Source organism: Pipistrellus kuhlii, unplaced genomic scaffold (genome assembly GCF_014108245.1).
Source record: "Pipistrellus kuhlii isolate mPipKuh1 unplaced genomic scaffold, mPipKuh1.p scaffold_m20_p_6, whole genome shotgun sequence".
Taxonomy (NCBI): Eukaryota; Metazoa; Chordata; class Mammalia; order Chiroptera; family Vespertilionidae; genus Pipistrellus; species Pipistrellus kuhlii.
In genome coordinates, this window is record NW_023425562.1 from 44,847,890 (window position 1) to 44,874,166 (window position 26,277).

The 26,277-nt window shown below is 38.8% G+C and overlaps 1 protein-coding gene across 2 annotated transcripts in view; it reads right to left on the bottom strand.

Moving 5' to 3' along the window:
- The window catches only part of CDH20 (cadherin 20), a 200,939-nt gene that overhangs the window by 20,542 nt on the left and 154,120 nt on the right, over positions 1–26,277 (bottom strand). For both annotated transcript variants that reach the window (XM_036419045.2, XM_036419047.2), the window contains 6 exons: positions 22,230–22,524; positions 21,070–21,189; positions 18,010–18,177; positions 16,089–16,276; positions 8,309–8,562; positions 1,021–1,157 (listed from right to left, as the gene is read on the bottom strand). In XM_036419045.2, coding sequence (XP_036274938.1) covers positions 1,021–1,157; positions 8,309–8,562; positions 16,089–16,276; positions 18,010–18,177; positions 21,070–21,189; positions 22,230–22,524 — 1,162 coding nt within the window. The remainder of the gene's footprint in view (positions 1–1,020; positions 1,158–8,308; positions 8,563–16,088; positions 16,277–18,009; positions 18,178–21,069; positions 21,190–22,229; positions 22,525–26,277) is intronic.

Here is a 26,277-nt window from a genome sequence, read left to right on the forward strand (position 1 = left end):
CTCTCTCTCTCTCTCTCTCTCTCTCTCTCTCTCTCTCTCTCTCTCCCTCTCCCTCTCTCCCTCTCTCCCTCTCTCCCTCTCTCCCTCTCTCTCCCTTTCCCTTCCTCTTTGAAATCAATAAAAATATAGTATTTTAAAAAAGAGTACAAATATTTTAGAGAATCTTAATTCAAAAGATGAATTGCCAAACTGCCTTCCTAAATGGCTGTATGTGCTTCTGCCAATGCATTAGGGTCTGCCATTTCTCCAAGCCATCACTAGGTGCTATGAAAAAAAGTAAACATAGTAGAAAATAATCTAGTTTTTGCTAAATTTATAATAAACCTGCTAATCTCAACTTTGTTTCTTTTCCATTCCATTTTTAAGTTTATGTTAATCTGCATTTTATTTTTAACATGTCTGAAATTCTTGAATGCATGTATGTGTGTAATAAGGCTCATCTGTTACAAATGCTTCCTTTCATCCAGTAATATTTTCTACTTTTTGTGCATTCCCAATCTTGTCAAAGACTGAAAGCCTCTTAGATTTTTCAGGAACTGTCCCTTTTCTTCATATGAGTCTTGCTTCTTGGTTTAAGGATTTTTTTTTTTTTTTTACAGCTTTTATATGCTTTTTTTAAAAAAATGTATTTTATTGATTTCAGAGAGGAAGGGATATGAGATAGAATGATTGACCAGCTGACTCCTACATGCCCCTACTGGGAATTGATCCTGCAACCCTGGCAGGTACCTTGATTGGGAATTGAACCATGACTTCCTGGCTTATAGGTCAGTGTGCAACCACTGAGCCACACCAGTTGGGCTGTGCCTTTAAAAAAAAATCTCTAGCCAGGACTAGCTATACAAGCAGATGCTGAATAAGTATTTGAACTAATTACATTCACTCACTTGTATGAACTATGATAATTTTTGTTTCTTCCTATAAATAATACAATTCTTATTCCAACAGCTCTAGAAACACCCACATTCTACATTGCTTATATTTGTCACTATATAGAGACCAATTTATTGTGTTACTTACTCATTTCCATAGCAAGGATAGTGATATTATGCCAAGAAAATTCTTCCCGATCAAGGGGTCTTGCAGTCATTAGGGCACCTGTTGTAATGTCTACATAGAAGAATCTTCCAGGGTCACTATTTCTGTCAATGGAATATCTGCAAAAAAACCAAAACAAAACAAAAAACCCACAGATTAAACACATCATTGCATTTGGATAAATATACTATAGCATATTACAGGAGAGAACTGAGTGAGTACCATGTGAAACACGACACCACTAGTTCTGAATTATGGACACTTGGAAGAATGAATTTACTGTTTTATTATGCACCTCCCTCCCCAGCCCATCCTTTCCTTCTTCCCCCGTAAAAAAACCACAGCAAACTATTACTGCTTTAATTTCCTGATTCACAAAGTTAAATAGAAAGTGGTGCTAACCCTTAGGGCAATTGTAAGCTATTTAAAGATCAATTTCAGCTATTTAAAGCTGGAGAACTGCCCAAGGCTTTTTGGAACACTCTGAATAACAACCCCTGTGTATCTTTGTTCAAAAACAATTTATTCAAATAAGTTCTGAAATGCTAAATTGGAGCTGGAAAACATGTAGTTCAGTGATTCGATTCCCTGTAATTAATATCAACTATTGAAAAGAAGAGATTTTCGTCAGGTCCTTTATAAATGTGCTAATGACTGACATGTTGGCAAACACAATAATATATTTACTCACTGAAGAGTCTTTATCTGTGGAATGTTTTTAACAGGAAAGATCAGGTCTGTTTAGGTTGCTTATTGTAAATAAGCCTGGAATTTATGAATTTATGGGGCACAGCTTGCTGGAAAATGTCATATGAGTTACTGGTACATAATTAATGGGGTCTAAAAAACAGATGTTTCTTATCCAAGATGGCTTCTTTTCTTCAGGCAGTGCACTGAATAGCAACATCCATTGTTTATACCTTTCGTGTTCAGTGGACCAACATGTATTCGTACACTGGAAAAGAAGGATATCTATAGGCACTTGTGCCTGTTGGTTTCAGACCTTTCCAAAGAAAGAATGCTTGGCCTCCATTTTGTTGTTGTCTGTATCCTTTGAGTAATTATTTACCTTGCTACTGGGTAAGATCTATAATTCCTGTTGAAAATTATCTGGCAGTCCAACTCTTTTTGTTATCTCATCTACATCATCTTACTTGGTTCCCATCTTAGGAGATTCAGTAAGTGTGGAGGGAGTTTCAGGCATCTGTATGTTTAAAATCCTCACAAGAGATTATGGTATGTAACCATGATTGAGATCCATCCTTGAGAACCTAATGTAGTCCTTGGTAATGGCTAGTAATTATAATAATAGCTGCCATTATTGAAGACCAGACATTTTATAGCTTCTTTTTAAATTCTTACAACATTTCTAGGAGGTAGGTATTACTTAAGTTATTAGAGAAAACTAAGACTTTGAAAAGTTAAGTCACTTTCAAACAGTTACACAGTTGATAATTTGTAGAAGACTTGAAAGCGCATGCGCGCATGCACACATACATACACACACACACACACAAACACACTAATGTATTGGGTTCAAAATTCTATTTAAAGTTGCCAGCAATAGGGTAACCAGGAAACTGCATTTTGATGGGAGTAAGCAATTTTTTTAGTGTATTGTTTTCAGACTGCGGGTTAGTTAAGCCAATATGGTGGATTATGACTAGTGTTGAAAGAAAATGAAATAATATGTATGCATGCCATACTCTCACATGCAGTAAGAATAAATGTTGATGGTCAAACTTTTGTCCTAAATATTTGTAAATAAATATATGGAATATGCATGTGTATTATTTGGTAAAATGTTGTGGTTCAAATACATATTTTTTCCCTACAGGATGGCTGTTCAGAGAATTATGAATTAATTAAGAGCTAGAGAAGTTGGAATCATTTCAGTTATAGCTGTCCAAGAGTTGGGAGATTTAAGGAAGCAAATTAATATCTCTGTCTGCTTGTGACCCTATTTAATGAACACTGTTGTAGTCAGGCATTCACTCCATACACCTTACTTATATTGACTCATTTAATCCTTACAATAACCCTACAAGGTAGGTACTATAATTATCCCCATTTTATAGGTGAGAAGACTGAGGAATGGAGAGGTTAAATCCCTTGACTAAGGTCTCACAGCTGGCAATCAAGAATAGAGAATTGAGTTTTAGGTTCTTACTCCTAACTACCAGGCCATGCTGCCTTCCTGCACATGGAACTAATGATAGTGTTTGAGGAAACACAACCTGATCTCTTCTTGAGGATAGATTAAGCCATGATAGGGAACAGTTGACTTTTTAATAAAGAACAAATACATGCTTACAAAGTTCATTTAAAATTCAATAAGTATTTTTTCTAGGTATAATTAGTGGTTTAGTTTTAAAGTTTACCAATTTTCCAGGCTGATGTGGTTCAGTGGTTTAGTGTCAACCCAGAAACCAAGAGGTTGTTGGTTCAATTCCTGGTCATGGCACATGCCCAGGTTGCAGGCTCAATCCCCAGTGGGGGTCATGTAGGAGGCAGCCAATCGATGACTTCCTATCTCATTGATGTTTCTATATCTCTATCCCTTTCCTTTCCTTTCTCTCTAAAATTCAATAAATATACACACATATACATATCCATACATATATACATACACATACATATACATACGTGTGTGTGTGTATGTGTAAGGTTTACCTGCTATTTTAAGAGTTGAATTTGTCTTAGGAAAAAAATACTGGTTGGCTCATGACAGTCTTTTCTTTCACTCCCCACACGTGAGTAAAGCAGCCATTTGGCTCACAGAGCCACAACTCTGATGGCAGCTTTCCAGGCTGTAGGCATTATGCCTAGAGAGAGCAGCCTCTGATGACCAGCTTTCTGCACTCAGATTTACAAAGCCATGGCAAATGTCACAGATGGTGTGGGAGATGGAATGGCAGAAATAACTAACTGAAAGAACCCATGGCAGTCCTGCTTCATGACACTCTGAGCGGAAGCTCCCTATTAAGGATAGTTCCTTCCTGACTTCCCTAACCGGGCCCGAGTTTAGGCAGTGATGGCATCTATATCTCTGAATATGGCACCGGACTGAATTTCAGGAGACAAGAGAACAAACAAAAGGTGTAGATACAGATGGAAAATGAGGAAGTTGGGACGTACTGGTGAATAATGCAGGTGGTTTTCCTTTTTCCAACCATAATATTCTCATCTATTATGGGTAGACTGTGCACCACATACACATACACAACTCTCTTGAACAAACAATGGCTGGTGTTCTTTTAGCTTCCTGCTTATTTGCTTGGCTCAGGACATTCACTGGATTTGGAAGCAATTTGGAGGCAGGGAATCAGGGGCAGCCTCACTAATCCACACATACTCCAGGATGGCACCAGAGGGCTGGCTGTTCTCACACAGCAGAAGCCTATTTCAGTTGCAAATGGTTCAATTTCTCACTTGCCAGAAATTCCTTGAGCAATTACTAAAATCTCAGGAAATCCAAATATTGTATTTTTCATGTACATTTAACTAAATGTGGAGACTAATTTGAGGGTTTATTCTATCTAATAAAAGAGTAATATGCAAACTGACCAGTCCAACACAGAAGGTGGCTGCCCCCATGTGGTCAGAGATGGCTGCCCCCATATGGATATAAGATGGCCAACACAAGATGGCCAGCAAGGGAGGGCAGTTGGAGGGACCAGACCTGCAAGGGAGGGCAGTTGGGGGCAATCAAGCCTGCAGGGGAGGGCAGTTAGGGGTGACTAGGTCAGCAGACGAGGGAAGTTGGGGGCGACTAGGCCTGCAGGAAAGGGCAGTTTTGGGGGACCCAGGCCTGCAGAGTTAGAGCAGTTGGGGGTGGGGGGATCAGGCCTAAAGGGGAGGGCAGTTGGGGGAGAACAGGCCTGCAGGGGAGGGCAGTTAGGGGCAATCAGGCTGACAGGGGAGTGGTTAGGGAGTGATCAGGCTGGCAGGCAGAAGCAGGTAGGTGCAATCAGGAGGTCAGGCAAGCAAGCATTTGGAAGCCAGCAGTCCTGGATTGTGAGAGGGCTGTTGGACTGCCTGTTTAGGCCTTGAGGGGTCCCAGATTAGAAAGGGTGTAGGCTGGGGTAAGGGACATCTCCCCCTTCCACCTGTGCACAAATTTTGTATAATACAATGGGCCTCTAGTTAGTAAATAATGACCAGTATATATGCCTGAACATACCACAGGCTTCCTTAAAAGGAGATTATAAAAGCCCTAATAACCTTTTTAAAAAGTTCAATGGCTATTTGTTCATAATATTTAAACCTTAGGTAATATGTTGGTTTTTGGGTAATTTAATATTTATTTTCTTTTTAGGACTATAAACATCATCTATCCTATATAATAAAAGCCTAATATGCTAAGTGTATAGTTGTCCGGTCCTCTGTTCAACCAATCAAAGCATAATATGCTAATGATATGCTAAGGCTGCTCAACCATTTGCTATAATGTGCACTGACCATCAAGGGGGAGACACTCAACTGGTAGGTTAGCTTGCTGCTGGGGTCCGGCTGATTGGGATTGAATGAGACAGGCCAGATATGCCTTGGAGCCCTCCTGCGGTCCTTCCCCAGTTGGCCAACATCCCATGTCCCTTCCTGGCCCCAATTGTGCACCGGTGGGGTCCCTCGGCCTGGCCTGTGCCCTCTGGTGATCTAGGACCCCTCAGGGGATGTCCAAGAGTTGGTTTTGGCCTCATTCTGCAGGCCAGGCCAAGGGACCCCAATGATGCACAAATTTGTGCACCGGGCCTCTAGTTTGTAATAAAAATGCAGAAGTTGAATTAGATAGCCAAGCAGCAGATAACATATGCAAATTATTTCAAAACAAGATAAATTTTATAAGAAAAATAAGGATAAGTGAACAATTTGGGGAAAGATAACATAGGAAAGTAATTCCCAAATGGTTTAATTAAATGATAGCCAGACATTAGACTTTTAGGTGCTTTTCCCTATGAGAGTCCAGGACCCCTGATTTTCTGCTTGGGTTCAGGGATCATTCTTTGTTTCTGGAGGATAATACAAAGAATCAGGGACCCTCTATTTAGCAATATGAACTCTGTCCCTTCTTTGCAACTGGTTATGATAAGTGGAATCTGTTTTGCTGCTGTGCCTGAACTCTTAACTATTAACCCCAAGCTTGTGGCTGTTGCCTTGTTCTTGCCAGTTTCTCTCTCAGGACCTAGAGTCCCACCATAGAAAAAGCTCAATGGACCCTGCTCTGTGCCTCCATCCTGGTCACTCTTGGATTCTTTCTGATTGGGATCTGTTAGAATAGGCAGGCATTTCATTATGAACTTCCATAATGTTAACTGTGTATCATGGTGGCCATCCAGTGGTTCTCAATGGCCCATCATGTGAAGCAGCACTCTGTTAGCGAGGTAGGATTCCTTCATTTGCTCCATACCAGTAGTGGATCTAGGCCTGCTATTTCTCTTTCTTTCCTAGATGTCTTAAGATAACAACTGTAGTCCTGAAAAATACACATTCACTCTAGGATTTGTGCGTGTGTGTATTTTCTGATAGTGTTCAGTCTCTTGTCATTTAGTAATGTGACTCCAAACAAAACCATATTTCCAGTGCTTACCATGTAGGAGTCCAGTGTCAATCTGGAAAGAACATGTGGAAATATTCACTGAATAGTCTAATTGACTCTTTTAGTAATGAGATCTGATTTTTTTCAAGCTTGTGCTTATTTCAACCTCCTCCCCCAATGAAATTTTATTCTCTAAAGTTTTCCCTCTAGTATCTTCTTTGATATGAATAGATTAATTGATCAAAAGGTGTGTGTGTGTGTGTGTGTGTGTGTGTGTGTGTCTGTGTGTGTGTGTTCATTAAAATGGTAGAAAAGAGGTAAGGGGAAGAATAATATATACATTTGGCTTCTGAAAATATACATTTATAGTAGAATTAATTTTATTTATAATTATTTTAGGGATGATATGGTTTCACTAACTTCTTCCCATCCTGTTGTACATTTAAAAAGCTTAAGGTAGAAATATCACTCATATAAAGTTGTTATAAATATTAGTTTACTTCTAAAAAATCAAATACCATAATTCAAAAAAAGAAAAAATTTAAATTGCTTACTAATTGGTTAGAGGAAGCGAATTTCCCCTAGTTTAGTTATTCTCAAGGGGAAAACATTTTTTTTTTTAAGCTGCAAGAGCACATTTTCTTTACATATAAAATGGCATCAGATGAGGGAAGTACTAGTAGCTGACAGAAAAGGCATTCAATACATTAGGGAGTGTTTAAAATGTGTTATTTGCACTAAAGCTTCAGATCCATTTGTGTGACTTCCAACATTTAACATGACAGATGGCTTCAAATGGCTTTTCAATCTTGATCTTTTGTGTCACGCCTCAGAGGCTTGGCAGTTGCTCTGGAAGGTTGAGGTGTCAACCTGTCCACCAGCTGTTTGCACTTTGGTTTCCAGGGTTGATGTAAATGGCCATGGCTATAAGAGCAGCTCTCCTGTTTTGCCCCTTCTTGAGGGGGACGCATCTTGGTTGGAATATTTAAGTTCAAATCACATTTTGGAAAGATGGATACACGGGCTTGCAGTAGAAAGCCCTATCTGACCAGTGTACATAGCATTGAAGCCAATAGCAACACAAATAGTTTCTATGTGGTTTTTTTTCTATAGAATTTGGAAATATATATTGTATGTTATTTTTTCTTATTTTTAAAACTGAAAATGTCAAAGGTTCATCAAAGTCAAAAAAATGTGCAATGATTACCTTTATATTCACCACTAAGATTCAATAGTTTTTAATGTTTGACACCTATGTATTGTCTGTGCTTTATCTGAATTAGTATTTCTCAGTTTGGGGTAATTTTGTAGCCCACTCTCTTCAGGGATATTTGGCAATATTTGGGGACATTTTAAGTTGTTACAACTCAGGGTGCTACTGGTATTTAGTGGTTAGAGGCCAGAGATGCTGCTGAACATTGTACAATGCATAGGACAGCCCCATGACAAAGAATTATCTATCCCAAAATGTCAATAGGGTTGTGATTGAAAACTAAGGGTGTGTGTGTGTGTATGTGCGCACACACACATGTGTTGCTGAACCATTTGACACTAAGTTGTAGATATAATGATACTTCACTTCTAAATAACATGAAAAGACTATGTTATTTAAACAGAATGAATTTAAAGAATCAGGAGAGTCTCCAGAAATAGAAAAAGCAAAGGGGAAAAGTGCTAGAAAATTTGATGCTGGGGAAGGGAAGATTCCATGAAAGGTATAATCTGTGGCAAAACCTTATTGAGTTGTTGGTCACATCTGGGTCCTTGGCAGAAATGATCTGTATGGTTGTTCCAATAGTCACATCTTCAGGTACCTCCACAAAATAAAAGCCAGGTTCAAATACAGGGGGCTCATCCACATCTTCCACACTGATGTGCACTGTGGTTGTGTCCTGAAAGGGGCCCAGGTTCAGAAATCGCATCTCTAGGTGAGGATTGGCTCCCTCCACTTTTAAGGTGTAGCTTTTCTTGCTTTCAAAACTCAGAGGCTGAAAAGTAATGGCAGGAAAATTGGTTAGCCAGCAGCATATATATCAGGGTTCCAAAGGATGACTGTCATTGATGGCTGGTGGGTAGATTCTTCAATTCATTAAAATGGTAGAAAAGAGGTTCGGGGAAGAGTAAAGGGGATTTTTTCTTTTGTTCTGTAGTTCTTGGCCTTCATGTCAGTTCTAACAACTTGGGTAAAGAAGGTAAGAAGATGCTAGATGCTTCAGAGATAGTGAAGAAAGCCAGTGTGCTGGTTAAGAAAGCCACTGTACTCTGAGCAAGACTGACTCTAAATAGGTCTACTGTTTATCAGCATGGTCTCCTTGTCTTTAGAGATGTTTATTCATTTGAAAAGATGTCAATAATTAAGAGAGAGTTCAGGTTATCTTTCAGACTCTACATATAACTGAAATCTAAGCTTTTTTGTTTTGCTTTATTCCTTAAAGAGAAAATTTCCAAGTACAAAGGCAATAGAGATTTTTCTAAGAAACTATCAACAAGAGTTCTCAGGACACTGTCAGATCAGTATTTGTGTATTTAGTTTATATCATAGAAGATCTTTTTTTTTTTTTTAATCCTCACCCGAGGATATTTTTCCATTGATTTTTTAATTTTTAATTTATTTATTTTTTTTAGAGAAAGTGAAAGAAAGAGGAAAAGATAGAGAAATACTGATGTGAGAGAAACACATCTCTTGGTTGCCTCCTGCATGAACTCTGACCAGGGCCTGCAACCCAGGTATGTGCCCTTGACTGGAATAGAACCTGGGACCCTTTGGTCTGCAGGCTGATGTTCTATCCACTGAGTCAAACCTGCTGAGACATACAGTGTTTCCCCAAAAATAAGACATCCTCTGAAATAAGACATAGCGCAACTTTGGGAGAAAAAAAATAATGTAAGACACTGTCTTATTTTTGGGGAAACAGGGTAGATGATCTTTTAAAAAAATCTCTTTTAAAAACTGAATCCAATGCCACATTTTCCAGTTGAAGAAACAGACTAAGAGAATTCAAAGACTGAACTGAGCTAACATGGTCACATAGTGTCAGAGTAAAATGCTGCTCTAGATGTTTAAATGCCTCATCCAGGGATCACCCACAAAATAAACTACATGTCATAAAATCTTATTTTTTTGGTGGTTCTTTTTTTTTGATCTAGCCCTACCTACATTCAGAATGGCAGAATGTGAACTTGAATGCCATATTGCCATATCATAAGAATAATCCATTTATGTTTTCTTTTTTTTTCTTTCTTTCTTCCTTTTTCACTGACAATATTTAAATGTTTTAAGCAACAATTACCTCGAAATATCATCAATAAAAATATCATGGAAAGTTAGTCCTATAAAATAATTACAGAGGATAGCAAAGTATTTTAAGTTAGTAAAGCTTAAAAGTCACATATGCATTTGGTGATGATTTAAAATTTTGTAGCTACTAGTAAATATTCATTCATGGCTTTTTTTTTTTTCAATAAAATATTCTGAATTAAGCACATTTCTTGTTAGAAAGAGGCATGTGTCAATTTAAGCAACTGCTTGCTTTAGAGAAACAGTAGTAGTTGCTTTAACTAAATTTATTTTCAAATTCTAACAAAATGTTTTTGTTTGTTTTGCTGCTGTTATTGGGTTTCTACTTATTCTGTATTTTCTTAGCACCATACATTGTATACCCATAATGAAAACCTTACCTTTTGACTAAGAACTAGGGAGGCAGATTGCTTGGTTCAAATAGGAATGTGAAGCAAATATGTCTGTGTCTGCAAAGGTTTTTAAAAAAACCATAAGCTAATGAATAAGAAAGAATTGCATCATTTAAATTGGCAAGAGTTTTTTTTTTTTTTTTTTTAATATATTTTATAGATTTTTTTACAGAGAGAAAGAGAGAGGGATAGAGAGTTAAAAACATCGATGAGAGAGAATCATCGATCAGCTGCCTCTTGCACACCCCCTACTGGGATGTGCCCGCAACCAAGGTACATGCCTTTGACCGGAATCGAACCAGGGACCCTTCAGTTCGCAGGCTGACGTTCTATCCACTGAGCCAAACCGGTTTCGGCAAGAGTTTATTTATTTATTTATTTATTTATTTATTTATTTATTTATTTATTTTTAAGTAATATATAAACAATAATGGAATTTACATTTTGTGGACATTTTAGGTTTGGTGAAATATAGGAGTTTTGCTCTTTGTGGCCTGTTTAAGAGGATAATGGACTCAAAACTATTGCTTATTGTGTGCTGAAAGATGGAAGGCATGCTGAAGACGAGTGACATAATAGCATGCTCATAGAATAAAGGACATTCTTAAAAATATATATTTCAAGTTATCTTTAAAGCTGTTAAGATACTGAAAATTAATTGACTACTTAAAAGCCAAAAGAGCCAAGATCCTGGGTAGTAATCAGAATGGTTTTATGAAGATCCAATTCAATCCATTTAGCTTAATTTCTCTTTTTAAAAAATAAGTATGTGTTTTTATTTTAAATATATTTTATTGCTTTTTTTTTTTTTTTTTTTTTTTTTTTTTTTTTTTACAGAGAGGAAGGGAAAGGGATAGAGAGTTATAAACATTGGTGAGAAAGAAACATTGATTAGCTGCCTCTTGCAAACCTCCAACTGGAGATGTACCCACAACCAAGGTACATACCCTTGACCAGAATCCAACCTGAGACCTTTCAGTCCGCAGGCTGATGCTCTCTCTACTGAGCCAAACAGGTTAGGGCAGAATGTGCTTTTTAGATGAATGATAGGCCTTAGGGAAATTAATCAAAAGCAGAAATTTTGTTTTCATTTTGTAAGACACTAGAGGCCCGGTGCATGAAATTTGTACATGGGTAGGGTTCCTAGGCCTGGCTGGCCAGCGATCAGGGCTGATAAGGTTTCTTGTCTGTGGGACTCCCTGCCTCCTCCTTTTCTCGCTCCCTCAGTACCCTGCTGCTGCTGCTTGCCTGCCATGTTCCGCACCCCTCTCTCCTCCCCTTACCCCCCAGTGGTCAGTGCATATCATAGTGAAAGATTGAACTCCTGGTCTCCCAGTAGAACTCCAGAGGAGACAATTTGCATATTAACCTTTTATTATATAGGATTACTAGTAACAAAGTAGGAAGATGGGTGTGGATTAGGGATCTGAGTGAATTGTTCTAAACAAACAGCTTGAACAGTCAGTAGCATTTAAAGTATTATATTTATTATATTTAACTTGTCCATCTACTCAACTTATTGACCTCTTTCTTAATTTCATTTTCTGTCATCTCATAAGTTTGGAAGAGAAATATGAATGACCTTGGCAAAACTAATATCTGTTTGGATTAAACATGTTTTAATCCAAATGACAAGGAAAAGGAAATGACAAGGAAAAGGTAATGACAAGGAAAGACAGTATTTTATCTTGTGAGGTTTAATCTTTTCTCTAAGCAAGGGAGCTGGAGAAATGACATTTTGGGGTTCCTTTCAGATACAAAATTGTAATAGTTAATATCTTTAAAAGAATATCTCATAATAAGGAACAAGCTATCTATATAGACAAAACCATAATATGCAAATAGACCCAATGGTGGAACAATCGGTTGCTATGATGTGTGCTGACCACCAGGAGGTGCGTGTGGAATATGGTGGGATGGTGGAGCAAGTGAGTGGGGGTGCCAAACCAAGACAGGGTGCCGGTTGCTGTCATTGGGGCGAGCCTCTGGTGGTTACTGAAAATTCTTTGCTCCTGTGTGCCTTGGTCCCACGGGGTGTGGGTGCCAGAGCTGCCACTTGCACTTGCTTCTGACACCCTGTGCCAGTCTGATTGCTTGGCGCTGTCAGTGGGTATGAGCTTTTACTGCCGGCACTGATTGCCCTTCAGGGCTTCTCCATCTCCTCCTGTTCCTAAGGGGCAATTGGGGTAGCAGCCACCACTTGCAACCACTGAAAGCGCTGACCTCGCTCGCACCCACTGCTGGCACTGCCCCCAATCATTCTGCACCGTCAGCGGGTGTGATCAGGGCCAGTGCTATCAACGGGTGGAAGTGGGGGTGGTGGGAGAGGGGCTGCTGGAAGACGGGACCAGGAGTCTCAGCGGGAGGGGCTGGGCTGAGACCTGCCCCTGTGCCCACCACAGCCTCTTGTCCCACAGTTCCTTTCAAGGTGTACACATTTGTGCACTAGGCCCCTAGTATTATAATAAATTGATATAAATTAATATTGTTACATTGTTATTTAGAATTATCTTTAAAAAATATATATATATTTTATTGATTTTGTACAGAGAGGAAGGGAGAGAGATAGAGAGTTAGAAACATCGATGAGAGAGAGTCATCGATCAGCTGCCTCTTGCACACCCCCTACTGGGGATATGCCCGCAACCAAGGTACATGCCCTTGACCGGAATCGAACCCGGGACCCTTCAGTCCCCAAGCCGATGCTGTATCCATTGAGCCAAACCGGTTTCGGCTAGAATTACAATATCTTATATATTATTTTAAAATATAAAATTTCAAATGTATTGAGAATTCCAAAAGCTCTTTTTTTCTGATTGCTTAGTTTTTAAAGAGAATTTTTGCTTAAAGGATCCACTGTTAATAAAAAAAATTGAGCATTTATCTGTTTACAGTTAACAGTCATGATAAGTGATGTATTATTAATTGTTAACTTGAGCCATATCATGTATTAGGGAATGTTCTTACTCCTGTGTCATGCACTAAACTGGTATTACTTCTAGTCATCTTTTATAATTCTAGCATATGCTGTTCTCAAAGGATGAGAATAAAATAAGAAACTATAAAAATTTAAATTACATCCACATTTACTTGATTATTCCAGATTTATTTAATCTCAGCATTTTGCACTGTTCTGAGGTCATTGTGTGCTGGTTATAAAGATTTATGATTGGTGATTTGCTGGATGTATTTTTTCTTTTGCTTTATTTTTATTGTACCTTAAATAAAACAGGATAAACATAAACTCTTCCCTTTTAAAGGAGCGTTAATTCAACTCTATGGAACAACATAGAATAAAGTTATTAAACACACTAACTTGTGCTACATTGTAAATTATAACTTTGCTACTTTTGTCAAGGTCCTCCATGTTCCTAATGTCTGTGGTCAATTTTAGTGTTCTTGTATGACCCGCAGAAGTATTTGTCACAGGTGATTATTCCCTTCTCTTGGAAACAGTTTCTTTGTGCCTTCCAGACACCAACCTCCCTTGATTTTCCCCCTTCCTTTCTGGTCTCTCCTCAGTCTCCCTGCTTGTCCTTGCTCTTCTCCTTGACCTCATGCTGCGGTGCTGCAGGGCTCATTTCACTGTCTTCTCCATCTGTGTTCTCCTTGGAATGTAATCCTGTATTATTTTCTTTAAGTAGCATCTACATGCTTATAACTCTTACATTTAATATTTCCAGCCCAAGACTCTTCTCCAAAATCCAGACTCCTGTAACAAACAGCTACTACACTTGGGTGTCCAACAGACATTGCAAATGTAACATGTCCAGAACTTAATCCAACATTTGCCATCCCCTGCCTCCTTCTCTACTTGTAGACTTCCCATCTCAGTTAATAACAACTTTATTCTTTTTGTTGCTCAATTGACTCCTCTCTTTCTTTTGTATCTGCATCCAATCTGTTAGGAAATCCTGTTGGTTGTACCTTCAAAATATATCCAGAATCTTATTACTTCTCACCACCTCCATTCCTACTACCCAAGGCTAAGCCACCATCTTCTCCTATGTGTATTATTGCAATAGCCTTTCAGCTGGTCTCTCTGTTTCCATCCTTGCCCCTATGGTCTTTACTCAACAGAACCTACATAATAATTTTTTTTCTGATGAAAGTTCAGTCATGTCACACATTTGTTAAAAACCTCCAATTGTTTCCACTTTTCTCAGAGTAAGACTCCATGACTTTACATCAGTTTATAAAGTCTTACACAATCTGGCCCTCTTGTTTTCTGAATTTTTTCACTTCCCACTAATCTTCTCCTCCACTTAGTCTTATCAAACTCCCTGTTCTTGAAACAAACCAAGCAAAATTCTACCTCAGGGCCTTTGCATTTGTTGTCCCCTTTCCTCAATATCTTCATTCCCATTTCTTCATCTCCTGGCTGCCATGTACAGTTCTTATGGAAAGTCATTTATAGGGCACCTCCCCAACATGAGGCTGTAACTCTTCCCCCATAAGTAAGTCTTTGCATAAACATCAGTTCTCTGGGGGGCCAATCCCAACCACCTGATTTAAATTTAATGTCATTTTGGCTCTTCTGATACCACTTTTGTTCTATTCTACCCCTCCCTTTGGCACTTATCACTTTCTAATATACTACAGGCCTGGTGCACGAAATTTGTGCACTTGGAGGGGGTCTCTAAGCCCAGATTGTGAGAGGGCACAGGCTAGGCCAGGAGACCCCACCAGTGCACTATTGGGGCTGAGGAGGGACGCAGGAAGTTGGCCAGCTGGGGAGGGACCATAGGAGGACTCCAGGGCGTGTCCAGCCTATCTCACTCAAATACGATCACCCAGACCCCAGCCACAAGCTAACCTACACGTCGTAGCATCTGTCCCCTGGTGGTCAGTGCACATCCTAATAAGTGGTTGAGTGGCCTTAACATATCATTAGCATATTATGCTTTTATTGGTTGAATGGACGGCCAGACACTTAGCATAGTAGGCTTTTACTATATAGGATTACTTTATTGACTTCCTATTTTGAGTATTTTCTTCCTCTTCCATGAGCGCAAATATTTTTGGCTATTTTATTTATTCTCTATATTAAATGCCTAGAGTAATACCTGGCACATAGGTAGACACTCAACAAATATTTGTTGAGTAAATAATTTAAGATATCTTGGGTTTTTAATGTATTTAAAATAGAAGAGAAGGAAGATTAAATCAATGAATTTTTGCATTAATGTGTTTTCTCAGATATATATTTACTAAGATATTAAAACTTTAATTTAAAAAAAGTTTTGTTTTTCATCTAAAGATATTCATTCATATGTGCTTTATACCATGCTCACAAAAAATTGATAGCTTATACTCAGAAAACTTGGTAACTTAACATGAAGCAAAGGAGTTTTAAGAGATAATCTCACTTCAGCTATGTTTGATAAAGCATTTCCAGGTCTAATTAGAGTCTGTGGGTCTTTAAATAGCAATTAAAAATCCCTACATATTATTTATTGATTTATAAATGCTTTATTGTTATTTATGTATTTATGGCATACTGTGGTAAAAACGAAGTCATTCAAATACAAATATTGATTAATCATTAACATCATTAGGGAATTAAGTTATAACAGTTTTTTAAGTGACTAAGTAGTGAGCTAGGAGAAATGGCATTTATAATTTATTTTTATCACGACCTTTTACCATCTCTGTAAAATGATAACACAGCCAGTGTTTACATGTAAGCAAAAGGAGTAAGAGTTGTTGTTTTCTTTTAATGGTAAAAAAAAAAGAGTGCTTATCATAGGATTTGAAACAATGCCTTTAATAGTACAACAGCCCTGAAAAAGTTCAAAGACTCCATTAAAATGATTTGGATTACCTTCTTCACAGTTATGATGCCAACTTGGAAATTGGGGTCTGTGTTAATGTCAAAGGCATCAGCACCGTCTCCATCCACAATAGTGTACTTCATCTCTGCATTGATTCCCTCATCCAAGTCCTTGGCAAACACTCTCCCCACAGTGGAGCTAACAGGAGCCGATTCCAGTACACTCATCTGATAGTGTTCTGTGAAGAAAGGTTAGAACCTGTAGTCTTATAATCTGCCTGATGAGACTATAAAAAATGTCTCATCAGTATCCCATCATATAAGGCATGCTGTACTATACATCTTTCTCCTGGTTCAACAACTAAATCTTGAGCTTTACAGATGAAAACTGAGATCCAAAGAGGCTGAACAAACGGTATTAGGTCGACTGTACTAGACATTTGGTAAGGAGGGGCCAAAGTAGCTTGATTGTAATCCTAAGAGTAGGCTAGGACAAAACTAAAAATAATTCTTCTTTAAATTTAAAAAAAAAATTATTTCAGAGGAGAAGGGAGAGGGAGATAGAGATAGAAATATTAGTGATGAGAGAGAATAATTGATCAGCTGCCTCCTGCACACCCACACTGGGGATCAAGCCTACAGTGTGGGCATTTGCCCTGACAAGGAATCAAACCATGACCTCCTGGTTCATAGGTCGAAGCTCAAAAATTGAGCCATGCTGGCTAAGCCCAAAATTATTTCTTATCTCAGTGAATCTTCCTTTTAGAGTGGCAAGAAGTATAACACTTTCAATCTTTCAATTCTTCCTAATGGACTATTTCCCCAAATTTTAATTCCTTCTGAGAAAGAGAGAAAAATCAAGAAGCAGAAATCTGTGTTTTTTTTATTTGTTTCAGTTCTCTCCTGCCTTTTCCTTAAATCCTTATTGCTTCACATCTGGATCACTCTCAAAGCCTCCTAATGGACTCTCCTGCTTCTAGTTTCCATCCCTGCCAACCTATGCATGACTTTCTAACTAGGCTTTCCTTTGTGTCTACCCTTGCTCAAAAACCTGTCAGTGACTTTCATTGGACAGAACACATTTGGAACACAAAAGACAGGTCTTCATTTCATTAAACATAAAATATACTTGCAACTTAATTTGCAGGTCTTTATATACATTTCTATCCTTATATTCAGATTTCTATTTGAATGAGCTCTAGGAGAGCAGAGATTTCATTTGTTTTGTGTATTGTTCTATATCCCATACAAAGAAAAGTGCCTAAACCAAATAATTTTTGAACGAATGGCTTCTCCCTTCTAGAATGTTCTCCTTTCTGCCTATTTACATGCATTATATTCTTCAGCCCCCTGTTGAGTTCTCATCCTTTTATGAAGCCTTCATTCATTTTAGTTTATTGTGAAGGCTTCATTCTGCCCTAACCAAGTGGTATAGCAAATGCTGCTTCTGGGTTAACTTTTGATGAGTGTAGAAACCCAGGCCTGGGTTTCAAATATCTTGTTCCCCTCATGCCCAATGCCCTTACAAAGCAGGTACTTTGTTCCTGCTTGTGAATTGATTGGTTAGGTGGTGAGGTGAGTCACTACTTTAGTTTCCTGTGTGCATTCTCAGCTGGGGAGTATCACCCCCTAGGGTACAGAAAATGGTTCTTGTTGGGGGAGAGGTGAAAAAACCTTGGATAATACAATGGCTCACCATTACCCAACAAAACCTAATTCCTTCATATTTAATTTCATGAAGGGATAGGCATAGCAATTAGGGAAAAAGTCTGAAAGGGCTCCTAGGGAGGTGATAGTGAAAAAATGCTATGGGACATAGAAGGGAAATGGTTATGTGAGGTTTGCATGATAATTATAGGGCAGGTATCATGAATAATTAAACTTAAAGAGGAACCAGGTCTTTCTCTTTCATCTCTGTAACAAGTGACCCCTCTGGCCTGAGAACCTGTACTCTCATTGGTTAGATACTCACTCTGGGGAAAGCGGGGTGGATTGTCATTGACATCTGAGAGGGTGATGTTGACTGTTGTAGTCCCAGATAATCCTCCAAGCTGCCCTCCCATGTCCTTAGCTTGAATAATCACTTCATAGTATTCTTTGGCTTCTCTGTCCATGTTAGTGAGTGCCGTCCTAATTACACCTGCAGGATAAAAATGATTTTGTTTTGTTTTTAATTTTTGTTGTTGTTAATCCTTACCTGAGGATATATATATTTTTTGCTTTTCAGAGAGAATGGAATTGACAGAAGAAGGGAGGAAGAGATGGGGAGAGAGGGAGATAGACAGACAGATATTGATGTGAGAGACACATTGACTGGTTGCCTCCCACATGTGCCTAGACTAGTGATGGGGAGAGAATTCACAACCATCTATGGACCCTTCACTAGGAATCAAACCTGGGACCCTTTTGGGGTGCAAACTGATGCTGTAACCACTGAGAAACATGAGCGGGTGAAATGACTTTGTTTTTAAAAACAAAACCTCAAGTCCAGTTTTTAAGATTGGGTTCTCCCTTGTGCATTGTTAATATCTAAAGTCCATATGCAAGTCACCTCTATTTTATTGAACTTGATGTCAGAATCCCAGCTTCAAGAAAGTGCTGTGCTTACACAAATGAGTGAATGCAGAGGGCATTTCCTCTGTCTGCATTACTGAGATATAACAGGAGGTGGCAGCAACGGTTCTCTGACAGATTTGAGCTAGCAGTCATGACACTGTCAGGCTGTTCCATCTCACTAAAGGAAACGGGCTTAGGGCCCAGAAAACAGAGCTTCATGTGTCTGCAAATCTATGATTTTATTTAATTAATTAATTTTAAAAAATCTTTATTGTTGAAAGTATTACATAGGTCCTCCTTTCCCCTCCATTAACCTCTCATTAACCTCTTCTAGAACCCCCCCCTCCCCCCCATTGTCTGTGTCCAGGGGTTATGCATATATGCATACAAGTTCATTGGTTGATCTCTACCACAAATCTGTGATTTTAGATCAATTCTTCTTCAGCTCCAAGAGCCCTTGTAGAATGAATGACTCTTCTTTAGGGAACTCACTCCTAGTCTGCTTTTCCCTACCTCCCCAATCCCTATAAGCAGGGTTGGAATTCTAGTTTGATTTCCTTTTGTTGTATATTCATTCTGTTTTGTTATATACTGCTAGCATCTGTGCTTCACTGAATTCCATGAGCTAGGACATGAAAGTTGCTCTGTGAGTTGTTTATATTGAACATGCATAAGAAATGAACTTCCACAGACAGTAAGAAGAAGCATAGCACAGTGCTAAAACTGTCTCATTAAGCAGGACTAAATCAAACTCCAGTGAAATGTGTTTTAATCCTGCCAAGATGTGTGGTCATGTTTTATCTACTTTTTTTTAAGCCCTAGGCAAAGATTCAAGAATTGTTTACTGCAAGTTTACAACATGATCCTTGGCTAAATAGACCTTTACATGCTAAGGGAAGGGACTGGGACCATAAACCAGTCCACAGTTTAATTCTTGTAATGTATATACTGCATTTAGTAACAACATTCTAAAGTGAAATATGCAGCTTTTTCTTTCTTTTTTTAATGCCCTATGGGCACAACAATAACTATCTTTTCATGTATTTTTGACCTTAACACTAAAGATACCCCTTGGGAGCTGTCAAAATAATGTAAGGTTCCTCTTATGATATAAAGGACACATTACCCTCTTCCTGTCTGTATTTATCCTCCCTGTGACACTCTATACTCTTACCCATATTTAGAATTGTTAAAGTTACTGCTTTAAAGAAGTCCTTAACTACAATCTTTTTTTCTTTCCTCCTACTAATTTACAGTCCTTCACTTTTTGCTTTTATGATATGATTTTATGAATGCCTGATTCCCCTTAGGACTTCTGAGGAGAAAAAAAGTATCAGGTTGCTCATAGAAATGCATTTTTTCTCTTTTTAATAAAGAGATGACTTTGAGCATGGACCATTGACTTTACCTCTAGGGCTATAAGTTTCTTTACTCAAGTCCCTAAGAGTTATTTACTCTTAGGGCCTCAATTCTCTTGTATGTAAAATGGGAATAACAGTACTTCCTTATGTTTCATAAGTTCATAGGAATATCTGGAGACTCAGATATGGAAGTATTTTAAAAGGGAGAAAGCCTGGCACAAGTGCAAGATAATAAGGATATACTCATTATTCTGCCCAACTCAGAAGTTTTAAAGGGACATCTTCACAAATAAAACAAATTCTGCAATGAAAGCTCTCAGGTAAAACTGAAAACAAAACAAAACAAAAGAAAACAAATCAAGCTTCCATGGATTTGTCCTTTTTTGCCACATTGCTCCTTGCCCACCTGGTTCTCTGTGCTGTTCTTCCTATGAGAGCTTCCTGCTCAGCATATGCCTTTTTTTTGGGGAGGGGGAAAGGGGATAACATCCTATGCTCTGCACTTTTCCCTTATCAAACCTGTCTGTACCAGTGTCCATTCATTCTGGTCTTTTACTCTGCTTAGTACAGGGTGGTTCAGTCGAAAGAAATCAGACTACATGTCAGGGGACATACCTACAACTAGAAGCACATTTTTAGGTCTTAATTCCCAATTTCCTTATCTAGTAAGTGAATTGGTGATAGATTGGATGAATTCTCTTTGAGCTCTTTCTAGTTTCAAAATCAGTGGTCCTGGTTCTATTTTGAGCCAGGTTAATATGTCAATCCTCTCAGGTCTTCTTAGAGTTATAAAAGACCTTAATCCCTGGGAATAAATACAGCCATAGGATTTTTTGAAGGCTAATGAGAAGGTAATTATGTGTAGGCAGGCCTTTTGGTCTCTCCAATCATGCTCTGTATTTGTCTATACATAGCACTGCTCTGCTCTTACCCTCCTCTTTGTTTTTCTTTCTTTCTTTTTTTTTGTCTTAATCCCAAAGCTTATAACAATTTTCTCTGGTTATTACACTCACTGGAGAGTCCTTGAAAGAGGAGTTGGGTCTGTCATAGTAGCAGTTATATTTACATTATTAGGGAATAAAACAAATACCCCTGACTTGACTTGCATCAAATACCTGTTTTGGAGTCCACAGAAAAGTATGGTTGGCCCTGGAGAATGCTGTATACTACCCGGGCACTGTTGCCATAGGTTGGGTCATCAGCATCAGTGGCTGTCACTTGGATAACAGAGGTCCCTGGGGAAGAGAGATATGGAAATCTGTTCAAATTGAATTGCTAAAGGCTGGACACAATCCCAAATAGGCAGTCTTAAAGCATTTGCTAATGTTATGTTTGCTTCCTTTTCTAGGTCAAGCTTCCATAACTCCTATCTTGTATCTCTTTGGAAATTAGGGATGTTTATTTTTATTTTTTTAAAATATATTTTATTGATTTTTCTTACAGAGAGGAAGGGAGAGGGATAGAGATCTAGAAACGTCAATGAGAGAGAAACATCGACCAGCTGCCTCTTGCACACCCCCTACCGGGGATGTGCCTGCAACCAAGTACATGCCCTTGACCGGAATCGAACCTGGGACCTTTCAGTCCGCAGACCGACGCTCTACCACTGAGTCAAACTGGTTTCGGCAGGAAATTAGGGATGTTTAATTTGTACTTATGTTTTAAATCTTAACCAATAAGGACAACTCAGTTTTTTGATTCTTCACTACTGTTTTATTTTTATTTTTTTTATTATTTTTTAAAATATATTTTATTGATTTTTTACAGAGAGGAAGAGAGAAGGACAGAGAGTTAGAAACATTGATGAGAGAGAATCATCGATCAGCTGCCTCTTGCACACCCCCCACTGGGGTTATGCCTGCAACCAAGGCACATGCCCCTGACGGGAATCCAACCTGGGACCTTTCAGTCCACAGGCTGACGCTCTATCCATTGAGCCAAACCAGTTTTGGCTACTACTCTTTTAATTATTCTAAAATGCTTCTCCTCTATGAACCAAACATCCATCCATCCACCCACCCATCCATCCATCCATCCATCCATCCATCTTTGTTTTTGAAGAACTAGAACTGAATAACAACACTAGCCTTGTTATTAATTTTATATTTTACTATGGCTGTTTTCAGTGTTTAGGTAGTGTCCTGCCTAAGGAGTTGGTTGTCACTTTTGGTTCAGTTTCATAGTTTGTGAGCTATTCTGAAAAATCTTCTGTGTTTAGACAGGAAGACCTTCTATAGCTGAATCACTCTATGAGAATCAGTGAACTCCACCTTACCCACTGGTGACATTTCTGGCACATTGGCAACGTAAGGTCCGTCCAGAAACTTGGGCTCATTGTCATTGATGTCTTGGATTTTGATGATGAACTCTGATTCTGGCTCCATTGGCCTGCCTGTCCGCCTGTCCAGGGCTTGAGCCCTTAGAGTGTACTGAGCCCTTTCTTCTCGGTCAAGCCTCTGAATCGCATGAATGTCCCCAGTGGTGTCGTCGATGGTAAACACAATACCTGCACCTTCTCCTGAGAGGATGTATTTGATGGATCCATCTCCCCTGTCCATGTCTGAATGAAGCTAGGAGGGAAAAGTACCAAAATCTCATTATAGATAATTAACAGTTGTCAGAAATAAATGTTCAATTCAGTCCTAACATATGATCTCCTTTCAAATAGAATTTTTTTCATTCAAATGTTTACAGTGTCTATCTACAAAGAACTAATATTCATTGAACATGATTGTATCAAATAACAAATATAGGTTGATGAATAAGTAAAGTTTTTCACTTTGCATTTAGGGTCCTAAACTTACTGCTGTTTTTTTAAGGATTATATACGCACATAAAGAAAAAGGTGTTAGTATGCCCGATTCTTCTCTGCTCCCTTCAAACCTTCAGGCATGCAGCAGAGATGGTAGAAACCTGTTGGCTTTTTAAAATGCATAGTGGGGTGGTAAAGCTGCAGAAGACTGCCTGAAGCACTGCTGGGAGAGTGTTACTCTGAGGATTAAGTGGTATAGACACCAAGAAGACACCTGAAAATATATGCACAACATCCTCAGACAAGGATGAGTTTGGAGGTTGTGGCTTTGAACTGATCTCAGATTGACTCGAGGCCAAACCAGGCAGACAGTGATTTTGCTGCCTGTAGGAATTCAGCTGTGTCTTATCTAGGGAAGGGAAATAAGAGAACAAAATTGACCGAAAAAATAGCTGGGAATTTTTTCTACTGAAAGAATTCTATTTAGAATATGAAGTGCTCACATTTCCTCATTCCATATACAGTATTATTATTTTTCACAGTCCAAATCTTTTATTTATACAGTTAGAAAAGCAGAGGTGCCCAGTTCTTATTGTGTAGAATGGAAAGCCATTTATTCAGATCTGGCCATAAAGAAATGAAAATCCATTCCATGTGGAACTTTGTTCCCAGGCAGCACAATGGAATTGGGAAGAGGACAAGTACCAGGATTTCTTTAAAATTAAAAAATATATATGCTTGCATGTGATTACAAATATATGTAAATATACATATAAATATACTTGCAGATATTTATCTTTTCAAGTTATATTTGATTAACCTGGATAGGTTAATTCAGGTTAAGCAGGTTAATTCAGGGCTTTGAAGATTATTTAAGGGAAAAAGAAAGAATGGAAACTGATTGTTTTGAGCTGTTCTATTTGTCATCTAAATGGTTTTGTTCAATAACAGTAACAAAGCTAAGCAAAGTTGTGATCATCATAGGCCAAATTTAAGTTCTTTGCCCATAGAGAGAGCTTATTAAGTAACTGAAGGCTAAACATCGTTGCTGCTGTGGCGGAAGTTCTGGCTCCTCAGTGGCATCTGGCTCTCTGATGCCAGTAGTCTGGGCTAAACCTCAGATCTGTTATCTTTGTTTTAATCTAATATGGATGAACTGGAAGAATTTGAAGAACTCTGTAGACTGTGAGCTCCTTGAAGTCAGGAACCATGTGGCTTTTATCTTAGTGTGGGTCCTCACATGTATTAAATGCTCAGTAAAATTTTATTGAAAAAAATAGTGTGAGATGTAGGATTATAGTTACTAGTAAAGCTGTTTGTGAAATCACTTCACTTGTGATTGAAAGAGCTAGCAAGCATCTTTCAAGTAGCTTCTGAGTGTGTTTGCCGTTGCATCTGTAAGAGCAAGGGAAGGAAGGATGGAGGGAGGGATTGCAGCAAATCAGGGGGTAGCTCTAATGAAAGGAAGAGTACCAGCTATGAAAGGGCAGTATCTACTTACAGAGAATTGGTTTCTGGGGAATATAATTGTTTCAGTTCAGGATCCAATCATGGAACAAATCTACACTAGTTATTTTAGCAAAGAATTTAACATGAAAGGCAAAAAGGGAACCCTGAGGTTTGGGAGGGATAGTAACACCAGGACACAGCTTGGGGAGCATAGGGCAGAGATTGGATCTCTTAGAATCTACATGTTGGGAGGCGGCTGGGCCTCAGACCTCTGAGATGGAGTGCTGTCCACTGGGGCTAAGGATTCTGGAGCTTAGAGAAGGTGTGCCCAGCAGTTACTTTCTGTAGAATTGAGCTTTCTGAGAAGGGGTTGCCACCCACTGGTGCTGATATTTGTGAGGGATAGTGATAAGGCTGGTGCTATGAGTGTGGAACGAACCCAGAAACTGGAATCAGTTGCTGGCTGGATAAAAGTAGCAAGTCCCTTCTCCCCCCTCCTGCCTTGGTGGTTCTCCATCCAGAGCATTCTACTCTCAGAATCCACCAGGGAACTGGTTGGAAGAGAAGAAATTGTGGCTTGCAGAGTCCCAGCACCAGCAACACAAAGTGGAGTATGGAAAGGTGAATATAGAGCAGAGAGACACTAGCCTAATGACCAGCACAGCAGTGTGCTTTCAGCATTAGAATTTGCCAGCCATAGATACATATTTGGTTGGGAAAATTGTGAAGAGGCATTAACAGCTTTTCTAAGTCACTCAGCAAATTGGCACTTTAATAAAATGTTTTATATACATATCCTTATTAAATTCAGCCAACACCAACTGAACACTAGCTCATTAGAGGAAGGAAGGAACTTCTAGAGTGGAGTTGGCAGTATATCTTGGGAAAACATTTTTCTTCCCCAAATCTCCTAGACAGAATGAGATGGGTGTGTAGTCTACTTAGCCTAATAATTCTTTAGTCTATAAGATCTTCAGCCAGAGGAGTAGTGAATGATGGGAACACACCGATTACTAAAAATCTTAGTTGATTTAGGTTCTTAAAAAACAAGGTGAGTTTCAGTCCTTTTGCCATTTTTCATAGTGTCTCATATCGTTCCAGAAGTGCAGTAGTGCTTTTGATTTGTAGTTATACAGCTTCTGTGTAGTTGTTAACCTCAGTATGACTTGGAACTACAGATTTGTGCACAAACACGAGCTCTCTGCATCTCTCCCTTTGCATATGCCAATATAACCTAGCTTTACCTTGACACTGCCTGTCCCTGGAAAGCCCAGTGTGGATTTTATGAGGCCACACCAATTACAACTGATAATTGTTTCAATACTCCTTTCTGAAATAAGCAAATACTCAGGCAGGCTCTCTAAACAGACATTTTCCAGAGCTCAGAGTGACAAGCTCGTGCCCCTGGCGTGTAAAGGGATGAAAGGTAGATGATTTCTCTTTGAAAAGTAAGTAAGGGGGTAAAGTGCCTGGGTAAGTGAAGAGATAATTGTCTTCTTCATGTGGGGGTAGTACACCCAGAACAGCATGAAAACTCCCACTAATTGCTGGTGTGTTGTCTGGACAATGACTTTAGGGATGCATGATGTGTCCTGTGTCCTAGGTTGGGATAATTAGAAAGGGTAAACACTTATCATGAGAACTAGACAGTGCTACACAGCTAAGTATTTCCAGCATCAGGAGACAGTCAGGCTTGGTTAGATTTCTGGCCCTACCATATCATTGACTCTTCTGTGTATCTTTCAGGGCTTAGTCTAAAGTCAGAGCCACATGTATATAGAGCAACATAAAGGAAAGCCAATTGCTCAGTGTCAGATTTTGGTGTATATTTTATCTGGGCTTTTACTGTTACCTGTTGTATAACTTGAGCAATGACAATGAGCTCTATGAGCTAAGTTTTCTGGGCTAATTACCTAAAAGTGGTGAACTGTATTTACCTCAAAGCATTGTTATGGCAATGAAATGATCTCTTTGTGAATATGACTGACTGACACATAGTACTGTAGTAGCCCAATAAAATGTTAGGTACCCTTGTCTTTCTGCAATGCTGTGCTGGGTTTCAGTGTTGGGGAGTATAAGGAAGGCTTGGAGTGATGTTTCAGTTTCTCTCCTTGGGAGAAGA